Source organism: Vitis riparia, chromosome 18 (assembly GCF_004353265.1).
Source record: "Vitis riparia cultivar Riparia Gloire de Montpellier isolate 1030 chromosome 18, EGFV_Vit.rip_1.0, whole genome shotgun sequence".
NCBI lineage: Eukaryota > Viridiplantae > Streptophyta > Magnoliopsida > Vitales > Vitaceae > Vitis > Vitis riparia.
The window spans coordinates 6,811,616-6,831,829 of record NC_048448.1 but is presented as its reverse complement, the minus strand read 5'-3'; the positions used below and the strand labels follow the sequence as shown (position 1 = coordinate 6,831,829).

Below are 20,214 nucleotides of genomic sequence, written 5' to 3'. Positions count from 1 at the left end.
TTCTAGAAGATCGAAAGGTCAACATCTTGACCTTCATTATTGAACCACCTAAAAGCCTATAAATAATATAAATATGAATCGACTAAATTTTGAAATCCAACACGCAGAAGGCTCATTTAATCAATATTTTGTTTTAAAATCAACCGCCAAAACTGAATAATGAGAAAATCAAGAGAAAAAAAAAAGAAAAAAAAAAAAAAAGCGGAAAGGCGTCCCAATAAAGAATAAAGAAGGCAAAGCATTGCGTGTCGCTGCCTGTTTTTGGAACGGAAACGGGAGACGGGAAGAAGAGGTCCACGGCAGCAATCACAGGTCCTTCCAGAAGCAGCAGCACTGCCATCGTACGGGCTTTTATCAACACACCACAATCACCTATATATTACGCGCACACACGCTTTCTCTCTCTCCAGAAATTCATGGCGTCTTTGGAGTTGCAGACGAGTTCCGAAACTGCGGAAGAAGCAGGACATGGAAGAAGATCCAGCAACGGTAAAGATGAAATCAAGGAGAGTAGGAAGATTAGGAAGAGAAGGGCAAAGTATGTGCCAAAATTTGGATGTTTCAGATCAGAACACGATGAAGGTCTGGAAATGGAGGCCGATTGTACTGGAGAGCCTTCCAATCCAACTCACCTTGTTATTACGGTTAACGGTCTCATAGGAAGGTTAGTTCACTTGTCCATGCTCTGATTTCTGCAGTAATCTAAGATTAACAGACTGATTAATTAGCTTTAGGAATTATTCTAATGTGGCTCAATAAATGCTTATGTCTGAAGTTACAGGGTTTATATGTTGCTGGTTGAAAATTTTCCTCCTTGTTAAAGTGATCTTATAGGTTATATTTTGAATTGCAGTAGACTCCAATTCCCTGTGTGTACTTGTATTTGTAAATTTCTTTTGTTTTTACATAGTGCAGTGCTCAAAATTGGAAGTTTGCGGCTAAGCAATTGTTGAAGAAGTATCCCAAAGATGTTATTGTTCACTGTGAGTTTTGTTACCCTGGAACCTTGTTTTTTCAGTATCAGTTGTAATTTGAGATTTAAACTGCAATTTTTTGGATTGTTCACTGGAGGGATCATATTTTTTAGCATTGGATATTTAAATCTTTTCAATCAATACAAATTTTCTTTTAGATAGTGGATAATTTATTTCCAGGACCTCAGATAAAATGTTGCTGGTTTGTGATATTTTAATCGTACAGGGAATTCCTGGACTGAACTTTGATATTTACTACATCACGGGCTTCTGTCTAACTCTGGGTTGCATTTGATTACTGTGAAATATGCAGGCAGCAAATCTAATTATTTAATGTCGACATTTGATGGTGTTGATGTAATGGGCAATCGATTAGCAGAAGAGGTGTGTCAATCACATCATTAAACAACTTTCCCTTCGTCTGATAAGTGTCTATAAAATTTCTCTTATCAGGAGTAAATATTGGTCTTATATATGGTTTCCGTTCTTGCAAGCTAAAATTGGCAATGTGAAGCTTCCATCAGGGAAGAAATGACAAAGTACTATTTCTTTCAGGTACTATTGGTCATAAAACGATACCCAGATGTTCAGAAGATTTCATTTATAGGCCATTCATTAGGTGGGCTGATAGCAAGATATGCTATAGCTAGGCTTTATGAAAGAGATGCCACAGGAGAACTTTCTCAAGAAAATGGAGATAAAAAAAATGATAGATCTGGTGATTCATATCTCCAAGAGAAATTAAAGGGCAAAATTGCTGGATTGGAACCCATGAATTTTATTACCTCTGCAACGCCACACCTTGGTTCAAGGGGACATAAACAGGTGATTCATTTATCCTCTGCATGCTCTTCCACTTTTATTTTCTAATGTGAAGTTCCTTTGAGATATTATTCACTCAAGAGTTTTCCTTATTGATGTTATCTGTGATCGATCTGTGGAAATTTGTGTGTAGAAATTTTGAAATTTGTCCTTATGTGAGGTATGGCTTCTCTGTCAAGAAACCTTTTTAGGATTCACTATTCTATCTTGTTATGCTTCATTGATTAACTTGTTCATGGACTTTCCTAGGAGACTCTTATGGCAAAACTAAGTAAATGATTTAATTTTGATGAATTAACTGGAAATAACTTGTTTGTCAACTTCTTTTCTCTGAATTTCATAATAATCAGTCAAAAGTGAACTTCTGCTAGTTTCCTTGTGAGACATCAATTAATTTTCCTTGTGTTTTTGAAGTTTTTCTGATTGATATCAATGAGGGATAGTATCTATACCATAAAAAAAAATACATCTGCAATTACTCTGCTTCAGTCGTTAAAGATTTGGAAAGGGCTCATGAGAAAGATTCAGGAAGGTCAAGATCTCTTTGGTGGTGAAAGACTTTCAACTCCACATCCTGACCATGCGGTTCCCTACATCAAATGTTTGGCTTATAATCAGTTTTTTCTCTACTTGTAGTTGTTTCTTCAATTGCAACTAAGTTTTTTTTTCTTCTTTTTTTTTCTGTTTATTATAGTACTTCTGAAAACACAACAGTATAGGGAATGTTTTCTCCTTTACGGAGATAGTTATCTTTAACAGTGCCAGTTGAGCAACATGAAAATAAAGAACATACTCATGTCCAACTGCTGATATGCTTTTTAAATTACGACTATAGCTCATCTTCATGTGGTTCATGTATTTTTAACCAGTTTATTTTTTCAGGTCCCAATTTTCTGTGGCTTTTACACCCTGGAAAAAGCAGCATCTCATACATCAGGGCTTTTTGGTAGAAGTGGGAAACATCTGTTTTTAACCGACTGTGATAATGGAAAACCTCCTCTTCTTCTTCAGATGGCTGGTGATTGTGAGGATCTTAAATTTATGTAAGCCCTCATAATCATAAACTAACTATAACAACATATGAGTGCATCCTGTGACAGCAAATGGTTAAACGTGGCATCACATCTCATCTTATTTCTGCAGGTCTGCTTTGCAATCCTTCAGGCGCCGTGTTGCATATGCAAATGCTCGTTTTGACCGTATCCTGTTACACTGATTTATCTGTTATACGGTTCAATGTTGATGTCTATTTGTTTAATAGAAAATACTGGATATCTCAACTTCTAGACCTGATCTTGACATGCCTAGATAATACTGCAAGAATGAAAACTTGAGTCAGGGAGACTGCTTAATCATTTAGGTGTACTGAACTAATTTTCTTGTTACATACCCACTTGCTAATTGGGAGACCTTTACACCTTTTATAGACATTGTGGGATGGAGTACATCATCAATACGGCATCGAAATGAGCTCCCAAAGGTAATTCTTAAACCTTATAAAAGTGCTGAATTACATGTTGAGTTCATCTCACCGTGTTTTCTTTTCCAGCATCAACATTTTACGCGAAATGAGAAATACCCACATATTGTAAATGAGGAGGTAACTAAAATTTCAAGTCCTCAACAAGAAGTCCCTTTGAAGGTCAAAGGCAATGGATGCAAATCGATTGACATGGAAGGTTTGTTACCTATTTGTCTCTTTCACAAGTTGTTCCAGGCTATTCTTTTATCTTTATCACAAGCTCATAAGGTCTTGTTGAAATTAATGTTTCATGTGTACTGTTTTGGGAATAAAAAAATACTCAGGGTAAAATCTTCAGTGTTTAAACAGGTTGGTCTAGAATACAAGAAGATTACATCATGAAGATTTTAAAAGCTAGAGGTGCATATATAATGCATAAAATGAAAGTCTACTTCAGGCAATACCTACTCAAAGCTTCTGGAGTGTATGCTGAGCCAAAAAACCGGTAGCTAGTCTTGTTGCTCTAAATCACACAGCATGCATAAAAAATAAAAATAAAAATTGCACTTGTGCAACCTAGTTAGATCCAACTGTGGCTCTTGGCCTAATAATTCATGCAAATGAGTGAATATTGAGGGATAATTGCCAGAAGATTCTAAACAAGACTAAGTATTTGAAACATTCATATTTTTTGAGCAATATGGTTCCTATCTCTTTCCAAATAGGCACATTATTATTGGATAAAAATTAGTAACAGTATAGGATTTTGATAAGGGAAACTTTAGTGGTTGATTATTGATGGATGTAGTATTTGGGCTCAAAAACACTTCTTGTTTGAAGGATGTGAAAATTAACTTGTGAGCTTTGAAATACTTTAATTTAAGCAACTGGATTTTGGTAAGAAATATTTTATGAGTTATTGATAAATTACAAACTTTAGACGAGCATTATTATATGGCATAGGATGTGAAAATTTACTTGTGGGCCTTGAAATACTTTAATTAAGCAGCTGGATTTTGGTAAGAAATATTTTATGAGTTATTGATAAATTACAAACTTTAGACAACAGCATTATTATATAGCATATGGGATTTGGAGGTTGTGAAGGAAGTCTGGAAGGGAGCCAGATTCAGACGATGCTTTCAGAACCATTCTTTTAATAGAATTTTTGCCCTTAGGTAAGGCATAAGTTGAGTTTAGGATCAGAATTGAGAAACCATTTACTTTTCAGACTAAGTTTGTGTTATGGCTTTGCATGGGTTGAAACTGCAATTCTTTTAGGTAGGAGTCATTAAAAGAGAGTCAAGCAAGGATCTCTCATCATGTGAGAGTGATCTCTTTTGGGTTAGCATCGCGCTTCTTCATGTGTTCTTTGTGACCATTGCTATCCTTTGCACAATTTTCGTGTTTCTTCAATACTTGGACTATACTGAAAATACAATTCCCACAGTGAAGAAATTTAGATGAATTTTTGAATTGAGGATTCCCTTCAGTAGCTTAGACTGTTGTTCATGAACTTCATATGTGTAATATACATTAGCTTTCCATTTGTCCTGCCATTAAAGAGGATTACACTGTCAGAACCTTGTCAGTGAGATCCACCTTAATAGCGACTTGACAGCATTATGATGTGCTCATCATGTGCTTCAGAATAAGATATACACACTTTAAGAGAGCATTTGTGAGATTTTCTAAGCTTTCTTTCCTTGCTTTATGTCTCATTCTCCTTGATTACGAGTTAGTTGTCCACTGAATGTGGTATTAAATGAAAAATATCTACCTTTTTTACTATGCATTCATGAATTCTTAGCATTTTAGAAACGGGTTCTAAAGAGTCCATAAATCATGAGTTTCCTCGATTTTGAAGAACCCTCTGCAAGTCTGTTTTCAATTTATTGGATGCTGGGAGAAGTTTTCTTCTGATTTTTCCTTTCATGCCAGTTAATGGAACTGTGTAGGTTACTTATTTCTCAGAACTCTTTTATAAGAGTTCTGTGCCCTTGATTGCACAAGTGTTCTTAGCAATAGTGAAGATAATGAATGACTTGATTATTCAAACACTATTGTCACTGTTTTCATCATTGTTTACAAAAATTGCAGAGGAAATGATCAGAGGTTTAATGAAAGTGAGCTGGGAACGGATTGATGTTAACTTCAAAGGAAGTACACAAAGATTTCTGGCACACAATACCATTCAGGTAAGTTCTGCTTTCTCTCAAAATCATACACTACATATATATCTAATTCCTTTTCTTGTCCTGTTGGATGCCACCAACAAGAAAATTCATTTCCTCCTTTGTTTTCACAATGCAAATTGATTTCAGTCTAGAGGTCGATTCTTGTGCCTTTCCATGTAATCAAGCATTCATGATAGTTTCTACTAGATTCATGCTTATTGAATTTACTAGAAGGGCTTGCAAAAATCACTATCTTAAGCTGGTAGCCTGAACATAATATAGAAAATATGCTGGTATAGGTGACATTTTCCGACATTTTCCTTTTTCTGTGTTCAGGTTAAAAACTATTGTATCAATTCTGATGGGAAGGATGTGATCCTACACATGGTTGACAATTTTCTCTTATGAAGGAGCCTAATTATTCTTTATTTCCAAGAGGGGCTTGGCATGTGCTATGCATGTACTCCTTACCTCTTTGCTGTCTCTCGGATGCTGTGAAAGTGTTTTTATGGTGGAGAATCCACTGAAAAGCTTGCATTATTTGAAACAAGTACTTTGCCTGTGTAATGAGAATCTAAGAGGCAGAATAGGCGCTTCCCGAAGAATGCAGGTTTTCCAGGAAAAGGGTACCCCAAGGAAAGGGGTTTGTTGAATGGAAGCATCTACAAATGCTTGCATGTAATTTTTATGCAGTGCATACCTTCAAATGAATATAAGCTTCATATTCAGTTTGGGTGTAGAGTTGCGAGAAAGGATATAGAAGTCTATCAATCAAGGTTAACCGGAGCACAGGATCAATAACATTTCAAGTAGATGGAAACTGTGCCAGTTATTTTTTGGCTTTTTATTTAGATTCATGTTGATTGTCTTATTTATTGTCCCAACACCTATTAGAGGCTCGGCCAACATCCTATGAAGTAAAAATAAATCCTGAAATCTTGCATGCCACTGCTGGTAGTAGGTTTGACACTTGAATTCTTGCATTTGTTAGAAAGTTGAAGCAGGATTCCTTCAGTAAAGAACTTAACACTTTATATTGGAGGGTGTTCTTCTATTTGCTATGCTTAAAATTGTTCAAGTTTAATAATTCTTATAGTATTCAGTTTCTATTTTGGATATAAATTTTATGTTTCTGCAAGTTGTGACTGTACTAAAACTTTGGCCAGTAAGAATGTACAATATATCTTGCCTAGTATAATCAGGCGTTCAAGAAGATCACCTCATTTTGTTCATCTCGTGCTTCTAGTTATAATTTAGTAAATAGTTGAAAATATCTGTGGTCATTATGATTGATTTATTTATGGACTTTAATATAATTAACTTGATTATTAATTTATTTACATAAAAAAAAAAAAAAAAATTGGGTTCACTGCTCTTTCTGTGGAGATGATTTTTGGAGAGAGCCTTCCTTTTCACAAGAGTTTGCGTGTGGGTCGGCAGATAAAACCACATCCACAGTGCCACCACCACATTCTCTCTTGGTCACGTGCAGTTTCCATGTCACTGTTCATGAAACAACCTCATAGTCTCTGTAGATACCTACCCTCGTCTACATCTTTCCTAGGGAAATAAATATGCTCTTTTGGTAGAGAGATTGGCGTGTTGAAATGGAACTGCATGCATGCTCGCTTTCCGAAATTTAAACAATACCGGAAAAACAAAAGATGCAAGTGCCCAAACCCCAACCCAACAGCAAAGGGGAGGAACGAAATGACGGGGAAAGAAGGGAAACGAAGCCCCACAACCCCCACCTGTGATTTGCGATTGCTTTTTCTGGGAAACAATCTATCATCTAGCATTTCTGCTGTTTTTTTTGTTGTTTTTGGTCATTTCCTTCTTCTATTCACTTCTTCCATCCACATCTCCTTTGTACCATACCACAGCCCTACTCTTATTGCTGCTGTCCTCCTTTCTCCTGCTACTGCAGTTCCTTTTCTGCTGGCCACCTTGGTTTTTTGGGGGCCCATCAAACGAGGTTGAGGTCCTTCCCTTTTCGGACTTCCTTTAGTTTCTTTCTTTTAAGCCTCTGGACAAGTCTTTTTGCCTTCCAAGTTCCATCACTGATCGAGAATTGGAAGATTAAAAAGGAGTTATCTTATCGCGTAATGGAGCTGGCATTCAATCACTGAACCTCTCTTTTGGACGCTTTTCAGATTTTGTTTTCTTCTCTCTCTCCCCCTCTATTTACTTTATCCCTGCTCCCACTTCTCTCCCTTCCACTCAAGGTTCTACACTCGGAGGAATCTCTCTCTCTGTCCAAAAATGAGCTGCGTTCAAAATTGGGTTTGTTGCCACAGGAATCGGCAACTAATCATTTCCCTGCTCATTCTCTTGGCTTCCAACTTCACCCAAGAAAGGTTCATGGCTGAAGGTATGTATGTGGGTGCTAGTTAAAATTCATGCAGTTTCATTAAGAAACATTTTTCTCAACTGCACCTTCCTCTATTATGTGTTGCAGGTAGACTAGTGTCCAAGCTGGTTGGGGTAGTAGCTCAGGTGAGAGAGATTGTAATTCTATATCAATAACCTCCTCTATCCCCTTCACCCATTAGCTTTGGTTTGCGCAAAAAAAAAAATCTTTTTTCCATGCTAATTATACAGCTAATTTTTCTTATTTTTATTATTGTCTTTCCGTAGACGTATAAGGGGAGGGAGGAGATGGTGGTGATGAGAAATCAGATAGGCTCAAGGCCACCAAGATGCCAGAGAAGATGCAGCTCTTGTGGACATTGCGAGGCAGTTCAGGTGCCTATTGTTCCGCAGCTTCACAGCCACAGAGCAAGTCATTTCTATGCAGCCCCTACGGTTGAATACTCCAGAGGCGACTACATCTCCAACTACAAGCCCATGACATGGAAGTGCAAGTGCGGCAACGCCATTTTCAATCCTTGATTGATGTAAAACAAACAAGCAACGTGTTTGAGAACAAGAAAAAATCACTTTTTTTGAACTGTGTATATGACATGATCAATTCAACACCCTCCCTCTCCTACTCCATGGCAGAGAAATGATATGTAGAGTTGTTTTTTTTTTCTCTCTCTCTCTTCAATTTCTTCTCTTCGTAAATCACATTGAACGGTCAAATTATCTTCTGGATTATTTTGCTGCCTAGTTTTTCAATTTTTGGTTACCCAACAGAAAAAAAAAAAACAACAGGGGTTGGTTACTTGGTTTGAATATGTGTTTTGTAGGGTTAATATGAAAGGTACATGACGACATGCTTATTTTAATGAGATAAAGATGTACCATTTCAGACAGTTCTGTTTTCGTATCTTACAAGATTTGTGCTACAGATGGCCTAGCTCCTCGAAGGGATAAAACACCTTACGTAGCTCATGATATCATACTTTTTCCTTCTGTAATCTTCCACATTTACCATTCAATCTAGCAAGCCCCACGGATTAATTCTGCTTTAACACAAAACAAGGCTACTATCTTCACCCCTCAATTTAACGGAAAAGTGTATTTTCTTTTCGATTATTATAAGTAGACGCATGAATTCATCGTCAAAAGTTAATGTTTAAGTTCACTAGCAGCCGTGAAGGGAAAAGGCTAATGGTTAAACAACGAAGGCCTTGAGCCATGGTTGTGGGTGTTTGAATCTCAGGAGCATCCTTGGACCTTGTACTGGTGAGGAAACAACAATAAATGAGCTCATGAATGGGGCACTGAAAATATCAGATACATAAAAGTGGAGAAGGACCGACCATCCATTGTCATCATTTCAACATTTGTCTTCTCTTCACTCTCTTTCAATCAGAATGATGCCATCTTTTATGGTAACTCTTTTCCTGGTTACTTCCTTTCTCAAACCCAAATCCATTTGGCTGTCTGACGTGACCACTGCCCTTCAAGCTCTTCCAGTTAATATAATATATATTTAAAGGCAGTAGTATAGCTGTTCTTTCCTACAAGCACTTCAGAAAGAAAGAAAGAAAAATCTCTTCTGAATTCCTGAATCATATCATAAGCCATTGTTAGATTTTGATGACTTCAATTATATTTGGTTTAATCCAAAAAGTTTGCAAGTGACACATATAATGAAGAAAAATTATAAAATTTTTTAGGAAGTCTATCAGTCTATGGTAGGCCAAAGGATCAGGCCGATAGGCGATAAGACTTTGGTGTGGAATATAGGAATTTTCACATAAATTTATATATTCTTATTCTCTTTTACCATTATTATTGCTTCCATAACAGCCTTCCAATTTATATGATTTGGTTTTACGAAGGGGTGACGACATATCTCAAAGTATTAAAAAGATTGGGCGGACGCTAGTGGAAAGTGAATGGTAATTTCACAGCTTATTGGTATGCGTGGAGGGTGTTAAAAGTCATTTAGAACTTCAATTATCAAAAATTAAAAGGTTCAAAAATTAATGATGGTAGTTTTATTTTATATTATGTAGAAACATAAAAATTAATAAATAATTCTCAATTGCTGGCCAAAGAGAAAAAAAATGAAGAGACAAAGTCGAAAGTAATAATATATGTCTATTTTCCTATATAAAAAATTGATAAAGGAAAAAGGTAAGTTGTCGTGTTCAAAGGGCTGTAAAATCAAGTGGACCTTTTACTTCCAAACACACTAGCGTGAAATGGCTTGAAAGTTCGTTCTCTTAAGTGGAACTCCGAATCCTTAGTCAACTCTTATTATTGAAAATGTGATGATGTCCGGATTGTTCTTTTGACTTCGAAATAAATTGCACAGTAAAATGGTTGTTTGATATGCAACTAATATTGTGTCCTCATTCTCACTATCTATGTCATTCCAAGCATGATTTAAAAAGCGTGGTGGCACCAAAGAAAATTTATAATAAGATATTGTTTCAATTATGATGGCTTCTTTCAAATATTATCCACTTTGAAGATATATTGTTTACTTTAAATTTATTAAGTCATCATGATCTTAAAAGTACTCTGAATAATTATAAAAGTTTATATATATATATATAATGTTAAAAACCCTATAATATCTTTGTTGTATCCACGTTATAGTTATATAAATAGATATCACAAAACCAAATAAACTCTTACATTAATATTGAAGATTGACTTCAATATATTCATTTTCAATCATATAAATATATATATAATATTTGAAATTTCTTTCGCCATTCAATATGGAATATCACGTCCATCTCTAATATCTTATGTCAACTATATCTTAATCAGTACACATGGGTGCTTCATACATACAAATGTAAAGGTATTTTTCTTCAAGATTCGCCAATATCTCTAATGTGGAGTTGATCACCAACGTTAAATGTCATTGGACGTACTATATTATGCCATGTGTCATTAAATTCTAAAATCATATAAAAATTTCAAAATTTATTTTTAAAGAAGCAAAAATCCTTCAATAAAAGATGAAACATTTAATAGGAATTAGTTCTTTGATCTGCTTCTTGTCCTCATTTAATTAACAGAGGGCATATATATAGAGTTTTTCTTTTACATGTGTCAAATGCAAGGTGCTAAATGCAGAAATCTTGCATGGGCTGTGGAGTTGTAGGTCATGTCATGATCCCAATATGTTTCCCAACTCCTTATCAAATGGTTGTTATCAGTAAATGTGCAAGACTATACTATTTTAGGCATTCCTTGAGTATCTTTTCTAATATTATTTTGAACTTGAGTTATCTTTTTACTATTATTAATAATATCATTGGGAATTATGGAAAGTTTCTTTATGACTTTTCCTTCTATTTAAAATGATTCTCCAATTAATATCATCCTTGCTTAGGGTTGAATTGAGATGGTACTGGTGATTTTATAATGAGGCTCTTTTTTAGTATTTGACATTTCCTCAATTATATTTTCAGTGAATAAGAGAAGTGGTTTCTCCATAACTCCACTCTTTAGGGGGCACTCAAAGTTGTCCGATGTGTTTGATTATTAGTCGAGGTTCGAGCTTAGTTTGAGATTGATGAACACTTGGGTGATTTCCGACAACTCAATCCACATTCTCTAGGTCTATAGGCTGTTTGCGTAGTCTACTTCTATGGGCTTTTGGGTTGACTCATTCTACATCTTGTCTTGCCCATTTTGAAATAAATCCTGTGCCACATGTCAATGGTCAAGCTGGATCTCTTTTACTAATCTATCATATAGTAAAGGTCGGTGGTTATGTTTGTAAACGTTGGAGGTTGTACATGCTTTTATTAGTACAAGAGCTTCGAAGTAGAGGTGATGTTCGCAAGTTGGCGTATTGGAGTCCAGCACAATTTTTTTTTCTATATGTATATGTTTTCTTTATATTTGTCTTAATAATTGTTTATCTATAATTTTAGTATGGAGGTAATAATGGGAGCGGTGCAATTCCAATTCCCATTGGGGGAAGCAGGAGGGCCGACACAAGGTTTGTCACTTTGTTATAAAACGTCGTCGTTTAGACTGTCCCTGTATAGGAACCAGCAAATGGATAAAATATTAGCAGGCGGGGAAGCGCCATGTTGTCTCATCTCGCTTGAGAGTGTGGGAGTTGCTGGGAGTGAGTGTTGTTTGGGGGGAACTCGCAACATCCACAACCCTTCCACCACCCACTCACTCTCATTACCTTTTCTGGCTACCGCTTTCGGTGCCTCTGTTTGCTCCACTGCTCTCCCAATTTCACTTGCTTCATTCCTACACGCATACGCCATACATCCAATTCCGCGCTATCAAACCTTCCCTCAGTTCTTTTCCCTTTTCACGGATCTATAACCCACTTTCCTTCAGGTACGTTTCTTCCACTTCCTCGCTGTGATGGATGGTTGCTCGGATTTTCAGGTGGATGAGATCAATACGACCTGAGTTTTCTGGAGGTTTAGGGTTTGATAATTGGTTTTTAGTTCTGGTACTGAAAGGTTTGTTGTTTGTCATTTCCTTTCTGTCACTGATCAATCTACTATCTCGTTAACGTGTCTAATATTGAGTTATTCTTAGTTCAATATAGGAGAATTGGGCTATTTTGAGCTGTTGATGAATGGAATTTTCCTGGAAAGTGAAATCGACTACCCTTTTTGTGCGTCCTTTTAATTTGTTCCTATCCAAATACTAAAAGATGGTAATCAATTTAGATGGGACGTTCAACTCATCTGTCTGCATATGTAGAATAATAACTGGTTTGGATTGAGGATATTGAGTTTTCAGGAATATTGATTTCTTGAACTGATTATGTCGAATTCTAAACAAGTATAAATATTTGCTTTGAATTCATTACTGTTGTTTTCTGAATATTTTCTTGCAATTTCTAATTCAAATCCTCCTTCACAGATTGAATTGGGGAAATCCATCATGTTGAGGCAGTCACCTAGTAGAAATCAGAGGTCAAAAGGCTTTAAGTTGAAGCCTGTTCTTCAGATATGTGTGTTGCTTGTCATTTGCATATGGTTGCTTTATCAAGTCAAGCACTTCGGCGATAAAATGGCATACAAGGGGAGCACCAAAAGGATATCAGAAAAGGTAGGGAGTGGGCATGAAATCATGAGACTCGGGAGGAAGGACCTGCATCCTGAACTGGTAGAGGAAGGTTTAGAGAATGAGAGACATGGAGAGGGAAAAGAAGACCCAGAAGACGAGGAAGAGGAAAGCAGAGCCGAAGAGAATGGGGATGAGGCGAGAGGGGCTGGAGATGATGAGATGGATGGGCGTGATCAAGACAGACTGGAAGAAGAAGAATCTGAGCAAGGAGAGGATTTTGTAGATGAAGAAGAAGATAAGGATCCGGAAGATGGGAGTGAAAGGTAGGATGCTGAAGGCAGTCAAACTGGTTGAAGGGACTACTCAAAAGAAGGAATAGCATTTTGAGAGTTGAAGATGCTGGAAAGAAGAATTGGAGCAGGTAAATAAAAGTAATGGCACCAGAAAAGGTCAGAAGTTAATTTTGATGACAGTAACTCATGCCCAAAACCACAAGGAAAACAGCTGGAAACAGTGCTTCTGGTTCTGGAAATCCTGTGCAACTCGGCCTATTCTGATGATATCTCATATTTTACTTCATTACAGAAGCTGTCTCTTATCAAAGAAGATGAAGTGGACAACCAAAAGTGAACAATAATTTAACATCAATGCAAGTAGGAACCCCTATTTTTTCTTTTTTCTTTTTCTTAATTGAAACATATAATCGCTGTAGTCAATTCAAGATCATGATGTAACTTCAAATGGAAGTTCTAATGAAGTAATAGATTCCAAACTCTTTCCACATTGATGATTCACAAGCGCCCGAAACAGGATGAGGAGATGTAGAAATGGAGCATCAATAATAAGAATGGATCTTCTCAGTTCTCTAGGCCTGCATTCTATAAAATTTCAAAAAAGAACACGAAGAAAAACAGACTCAAAACAGATTTCCTCACATACATAATCAAATGGGGATTTATATGACCAATAAAGCAAAATTCGATAAAAGCCTCATCTGTATCAGGAAGCACCACCCTTGGGAATAGATCAACATGAAACTTGGTGTATAAAGCAATTCCTGCAAAGACAAATGGCGGACCAACCTATTGGAATGGCATAAAGCCTGATTTCAAGTTGAAGATACCTGAAGCATAAAAACATCCATCAGCTTGACGGCTAGACATGATGACTGGTTCAACACTTCAATCTAGGGGCGGGCATATTAGGCTTGGGTTAAAGGTTTTGTCAAATTTTGAGCCCAGCAGAATACAATCGAACCTCCGTGGAGGAAACACAAAATGATTTACCATTTCACAAACAAAATTTTATAAGTAGATAATGCCTTGCGACACCACTAATGGGATGTAAATGAAATTGAATAACTTCAATTGACAGAATGAATTACTCCTCGGCTTTCAGCACAATATCATCTTTATAATGCAAAAGTCAAGACAAACCCCCTTTTATAAGCTTGTGCTATCGAGATATTTTTCATTAGATCCTAGCTCTAAATTTATGATGAACAGTTGACGGGTGATATGGTTAGAAACATTTCAGGCATTGAACCATTGTTTATTTCAGTTAGAAAATGGAACACTCCAGGACTGCTGTAACATACAGCAGAAAATTGATCAGAGTTGAGATCAGCACCGGATGTTACTCCCTCAGGTTGGCATATTGAAGGTTCCTGCGATTGCCAATCTGAAGCCCGAACTAGTTGATTCAATATATAGTTGTGGTTGGCAAGATGGATCAAGTTTTGCGAGCAGTGTTTTCAGGAACTCTGGCCTTCTCCTATTTACACTTAAATCATAAACTTGGGATTTGCTATCACTAGGAAGTCAGAATCCATATAGCCTTAATCCTGTTTTTGAAAATTTTCTTCAGTGACCCGAAGAGGTAAAGATAATAAAACACAACATGTATTGAGCCTGTAAAATAAAAGTTCATACAAACATCAAGTTCATGTTTAGTTCTTGAAAAGCAATAAAATAAAATAATTTTCTTATATTTTGATATCATGGAAAAATATAAGAAAAAAAATAGTAAAGGGAAGGAAAGGAAAGCGCATTCTTAAAAAATTCAAGAAAATGTTAAAAGCTTCAAATTTAATTTCCTTTTTCTCAAATTTTCTAATGACAACAAGGGTCCCTTGAGAAAGTTCAGAAAAAGAGACATATATAGTCAAAGATGCCAACAGTCAGCACTTGATCACCCAGAAATTCTTAGCAAGTTTCACATGTAAACATAGCCCTCAGGCATGTACAGAATGGGAAAAATGTGAATGAGAAACAAATCCCGCAAATCTCTGCATGCTGAAAAAGTAGAGCATATTCAAGAATGCTTAAGGTTGACCTGTTGACGTTGATGTGCATTCCATTGCAACAGCATCCATACTATTGAGGTGCCTGAATAAGAATAAAATGCTTTAATAGTTTGAAAGATAAGTGTAGTCATTTTCAATGTGCACACTTAAACAAGAAAGTAAGCACATGAAAAATCAGATTTAAAGATTATTGAACCTAGCTCAAGCATAGTTAGAGTCGATATGCATCATAGTCAAGCCAAAGCTACCCTAGCTCAAACCATGCAAATCTTTGAAGGCCATTTTACATCAGTCTTGGCCTCTGGAAAGCCTACACAACCTTGCAAAGGCAAAGGTCTCTTCACTCATAAGACTGAAACTGCAAGGTTACTTCCCAACCATACAGGTCTGGAATTGACATCTACTTAATAATATAATAACTAAGCCTCTAACTATGACAATATTGGACAAGAAACCTTAAACATGTAGCAGATTTGGTAAGAACAAAACTTGACTGGACGCAACTGATTCAGGCTTCATAGGTAAGCTAACAGTTCATGGATATTCAATACTAAAGCTCATGAATAGATTGATCTATGTTACCAATGTATATAAGGAAATAGATGCACAAGAACTGGGACAACAGACTGCTGCAGTCTACATGAACATCCACGCAAACTGGTGATAAAAAGGCATAATCTATTTTGCATCTCAGTAAAACTTCGAAAAAACCAAGCAGTTTCTTCATCTCCAACTGAGAATAATTAAAAGCAAAAAATAAAAATAAAAAAAGAACAAAGGAAGGGAGTGGTATCCACTTTTGTGCATAGGTCTCTGGAAGCACTGGTAGAAGTATTGCAATAGAAGTGAGAGGTTCTAAACAGATAATGAAGCATTGGAAAAGAAAAGGAAAAAGGTGAAAAAGAGTTGTTGACGAAATTAGAAAGGAAGGCCTAAAAGCACATAACCAACAAAGAACACAATGGATTGGCAGAATAGAATTGGGAAAAAAACAAACAAAAATTAGTGGTAACGCTAGGCCAATGGCCACAATGGTGATGATGATAAATGATGGATAAAAATGATGACCAGGAGAACACTCAGTGTTTGAACCTGGTATCCTCTGTTTGAACATTCTGGAATAACTTAGGAATTGATGGAAGCTCAACCCCAAGTTAAATGTTAAAGAAAATGAAGAGACCTATTTATAACTAGGTGTAAATAAAGGGCAAAAATTTTCGGAAGCAACTTCTAAACAAAGAAAAGCAGATTTAAACATGACTTGCTGCAGTATGGATAGAAACCAACTCTAGGTGAAATATTCTGTATACACCAAAATGTAGTAAGATCGAGCTTCCAACAAGAAGAATGAAGATTTACATGTGAGGATAAAATAACAAACAGATTCACATATTGATTTTTCCCATGGTTGCTTTTTTCCTCGATCTTCTGCAATATCACTGAAGTTCAAGAAAACATAAAGGTATGAGCTGGAGGTCAAATATTTTTCCATCCTATTTCAGAATCTTGTTTGGTCCATCCTTAGAATCTAGGAGGTATTAACCAGCACAATGAACACAAGATTCTAACAACATGAAAGACGGCAGCTGTAGAAGTGGAGTCTAAAGAAGAAATAATCACTTATAAACTATGTTACATGGACTTGGGTGCAGGTGTGTACCTAAGCATCAAATCTTAGGACATGGGTTTCGAATAAACAATCTAATTTATCTTTCAAATCCTTGGGCCCAATTGAGGTGTCTTAAGCAAGATAGAATCTCCAACATGAGTCCAAGGTTACTCATTATGAAATAGGAATTTAGTGTTCGTCCTTCCTTTGCTGGGTATATCAATTGGATAAAAATCTTAGCAATGGGCACATCTAACACATCCTATATAGATATAGTGAACTGAAGCAAAATTTAAAACAGAAGGGAAAAAAATGATCTATGCAATATGCAATCACATATCAATAATTGAATGAATTCTTACTGTTGCAAATTTAAAACGGATCATATTCCCAGTTTAAATCAACATTTAGCACCACTCACAGAGTATAGGAAACAACAAATCAAGGAAGCACATGAGTCGAAGCAAAAGGAATGAAAATATAAGATGAGGTCGAAAATGATGTAACATTATATGAGAAACACACATACCTGCAAAAATGCTAACAGTTGTCAAATTTGCGATGGCCATTGTCTGATATATTAGGTATTCCGTCAAAAAATGACAAAGGGCATAGATGAATGATAAAAAGGTAGCCAAGTAGAGTTGCTTGTTGTCGAGGTTAAATGCACAAAGAAAGCAAAGAGTACAAGTCAAAAGTGTCCAAACTCCAAATGTCCTTCCATGAACTTCAGTCACTACAAAATCATTAAAATGGGCAACCTTTAAGAGAACGAACCAATTCCAATAACTAAGCTTGCAGTGCTAAAATGAAGAAAAATGATTTAGCACTAAAGGAGATGGTACATGGATCTTTGGTTCATCTATCAAGAGTAAATTCGCTACTTCTGATGGCTATTTCATTTTGATCACTCTATTTCATATTATATCCCTGAAGGATTATAGTTCCATCTGGCATCATTTTAGGATGAGGACAAATGTGCCAAGGAGATAGATCATCCGATACATATTATCCTTCTAATTGGCAATTGAGTAGTGGGTTGAAAACCTCATCTCTCAAGTGTCACAAGAACACCAGATCGAATCTTGCCAGCTACATTATTCCTCAGTCAATCAGTGGATAATACTTTAGTTTTACTGTGTAGGAAGGGTTTCAAACTTTTCTTATTTAATTTCATGTTTTATGGGGTTTTGGAAAATTTTGCATAAGATATCAAATCTACAATAGGGAAAGAATAGAGTAAAAAGGAAAAAGAAAAGGAATAAAATCAGAGATAGTTGAATGGAGAAAAGGGAAAATGGATGAACAAATTTAATGGAGAGGGGAAGGTAAGCAAGCTCACTGGGGGATTTGGAGAAGACGGCGAGTCGAAGAGCCCATATGTCGAAGAAACCGAACCAAACGGAGGCCAATCTAAGGGAGCCCACTAGCATCAACCACCATCCCAACGCCCTCATTTTCCCTTCCCCTCCTCTTCCTTCAGTGTAGTCTGTAAGGTCAGGTAGGCAACTGCTACGAAACTACGTCGTTTTGGATTTTTGCATCACCACGATTTGTTTTGTGCCCTCATAAATAAAAATATGTAGAAATAATCGGAATGGTTTGCCTTCATTTGACAACTGGCAAGTGACGACATTGCTTTTGAAATATAATAAATTGATGCTTCAATAAAAATTAAAAAACGTTAGTGAGAGAGTTAGACACGTGGTACACTGCAGTGGTTGCCAATTCATTATTAGGAGGACCACAAAATACACTCACCACTTGTCAGTATTTGTTGAGTCTAATTTAATTAATTAACTCAGGAGTTAGGACCCGATAGAGTTTACTTTTCAGCGTCATCACACGGTAATCTGATTCCCAAAGGTTTAGATGGGAAGGGGAATAAAGCTGCGATCGTTGTAAAATATGAGAAGAAAATGCGTGGAATGGGCAAAGAAGCTTTGTGCTTTCCTTGAACTCCGATTACAATTCCAGGTTCCCACCCCAACCCTAAATCTGGAAGTGGGTCCATATGTGGTGAGACCTTACTCCTCAGAACAGGCGTGGCCCTGTAGATGGAGGCTGGAGCACAGGTCATTAAGAAGCCTGGACGCCCTGGCCTTTCCCACCCGTGATTCTGCACTCCTCCGCGCTCTCTCTCAACAGCCATATATATTTCTTTTACAGTACAGAAACCATTCGTTATCAATCCCAGCAATTGAAGCATTGGCACAGCCCCCAAGTACCATGTGCCTCTCACCTCATCTGACACCTACATCCCCACCCCTCATATACAAATTATTTATAAAATACTTTATATAAAGATGTAGAATTAAAACATAAAAAATTGCTAGTATGACTAAGATAAAAAATAAAAATAATCAAATTAATATACAAATTCAATGAAAATAAACTCTTAACCTTCTAATTTATACTATTAATAATAGTCGATGCCACTGATGGCTAAGCTAACCGAGTTTTGACAAGATTATAACGTGGTTAGATAAAGAGATGAATTGACAAGAGAGATTAGATTTAAGTTGAGGTCGTGGGAGAAATTCTTGCACTTCCTTTAAATATGAAATCTTATGGGAACAGTAAATACAAATCATATAGGTTGAGTAAAACTGTATCAAATCTAAGACGCTGAATGAGAAGGTAATGTTGATAAATAATATTACCTGGAAAAAGAGAAGCTGTGGAGGCCCATACCACTGCAGTTTCCACTTTCCAATAAAAGCTGAGACATGCCTTGTAAGACCCACAGCAAGGTAAGTGGCTCCTGACCGCGAGTTCCGACGCAGCGCCACCCCCACTGCCCACAACCTCTGCTCAACACTCAACTGCGTGTGAACTCTCAACTGTTTCAACTGTAAAATTTTACCTCTCCCTGTCACACGCTCGTACAGCCATTGTCCAATCCCATCCCCCCCACCACACACCCACATGACTCGTCTCTCACCTTCTGATTTTGGCAACCCCACACTTTGTTTTTTACTATTATTTTCTATGTCAGAAAGTCAGTAACCACTTGGGCCTCTCAATAACCCTCCTTATGCACGACAACAAAGCAAGGAGCAGGGGAGGGGACCGCCGCTCAGCGCACGCACAACCTACAACACATACCCCCACCAGGCTATTACCATAACTTTTTTAAATTTCCTATTATTTCCTAAGTTTGCTCGTGCACAGATGAGGATCCGATCTTGTTGCCAAACACACCTAAAATCCATGTTCAAAAAGCACTCTTTTTAGTTTGGAAGTCAGCTAATCCCTTATTTAATTACACATGCTCAGCACTTTAATGATGCTTGATTCTATGCAACCCACGCTAAATTCAAGGTCCCCCATAGCGCATTACAGCTATCATCCACATTTATCGTAATTAAGTAAAACACAGGTATCTGCTGCGATCAGGTCCGACGTGCTCGCTCAACAACCTCCGCTTTTTCCTTGTGAGTGTTGTAGATTCCACTGCA

General features: G+C 36.8%; 5 protein-coding genes across 10 annotated transcripts; 3 read left to right on the top strand and 2 right to left on the bottom strand.

Annotated features, from left to right (window-relative positions):
- The first annotated feature begins 243 nt into the window (after positions 1-243).
- Positions 244-6,629, top strand: LOC117907430 (putative lipase ROG1). Its single transcript, XM_034820965.1, has 10 exons — positions 244-664; positions 916-983; positions 1,288-1,358; positions 1,530-1,799; positions 2,679-2,839; positions 2,940-2,995; positions 3,224-3,276; positions 3,346-3,475; positions 5,359-5,456; positions 5,772-6,629. The coding sequence occupies exons 1-10, from the start codon at positions 417-419 to the stop codon at positions 5,841-5,843; spliced, it is 1,227 nt and encodes a 408-aa protein (XP_034676856.1). The 5' UTR covers positions 244-416; the 3' UTR covers positions 5,844-6,629.
- A 152-nt stretch (positions 6,630-6,781) lies between these two features.
- On the top strand, positions 6,782-8,522 carry LOC117907431 (EPIDERMAL PATTERNING FACTOR-like protein 2). The gene is made up of 3 exons (XM_034820966.1): positions 6,782-7,806; positions 7,894-7,931; positions 8,073-8,522. The coding sequence occupies exons 1-3, from the start codon at positions 7,698-7,700 to the stop codon at positions 8,325-8,327; spliced, it is 402 nt and encodes a 133-aa protein (XP_034676857.1). The 5' UTR covers positions 6,782-7,697; the 3' UTR covers positions 8,328-8,522.
- Positions 8,523-11,855: 3,333 nt separating this feature from the next.
- On the top strand, positions 11,856-13,622 carry LOC117905972 (glutamic acid-rich protein-like). Of its 5 annotated transcripts, none has more exons than XM_034818874.1 (3): positions 12,162-12,283; positions 12,373-12,441; positions 12,693-13,622. In XM_034818874.1, the coding sequence occupies exons 2-3, from the start codon at positions 12,403-12,405 to the stop codon at positions 13,164-13,166; spliced, it is 513 nt and encodes a 170-aa protein (XP_034674765.1). In that variant the 5' UTR covers positions 12,162-12,283; positions 12,373-12,402; the 3' UTR covers positions 13,167-13,622. The 5 variants fall into 5 exon arrangements, with proteins under 5 accessions (XP_034674767.1, XP_034674765.1, XP_034674764.1 ...); XM_034818873.1 differs by having other exon boundaries at positions 12,363-12,441; XM_034818876.1 differs by lacking the exons at positions 12,162-12,283; positions 12,373-12,441 and adding an exon at positions 11,856-12,155.
- A 1,277-nt stretch (positions 13,623-14,899) lies between these two features.
- Positions 14,900-18,310, bottom strand: LOC117906729 (ergosterol biosynthetic protein 28). Its single transcript, XM_034819896.1, has 3 exons — positions 18,096-18,310; positions 17,283-17,489; positions 14,900-15,226 (listed from the first exon to the last, which is right to left on the bottom strand). Exons 1-3 carry the CDS (start codon positions 18,208-18,210, stop codon positions 15,153-15,155), a joined length of 396 nt encoding a protein of 131 aa, XP_034675787.1. The 5' UTR covers positions 18,211-18,310; the 3' UTR covers positions 14,900-15,152.
- A 13-nt stretch (positions 18,311-18,323) lies between these two features.
- Positions 18,324-20,144, bottom strand: LOC117906728. Of its 2 annotated transcripts, XR_004649882.1 has the most exons (3): positions 19,417-20,144; positions 18,515-19,007; positions 18,324-18,415 (listed from the first exon to the last, which is right to left on the bottom strand). XR_004649882.1 is itself a non-coding variant. In XM_034819895.1 (2 exons), the coding sequence occupies exons 1-2, from the start codon at positions 19,681-19,683 to the stop codon at positions 18,579-18,581; spliced, it is 696 nt and encodes a 231-aa protein (XP_034675786.1). In that variant the 5' UTR covers positions 19,684-20,144; the 3' UTR covers positions 18,454-18,578. The 2 variants fall into 2 exon arrangements, 1 of the variants encoding a protein (XP_034675786.1); XM_034819895.1 differs by lacking the exon at positions 18,324-18,415 and having other exon boundaries at positions 18,454-19,007.
- Positions 20,145-20,214: the final 70 nt, after the last annotated feature.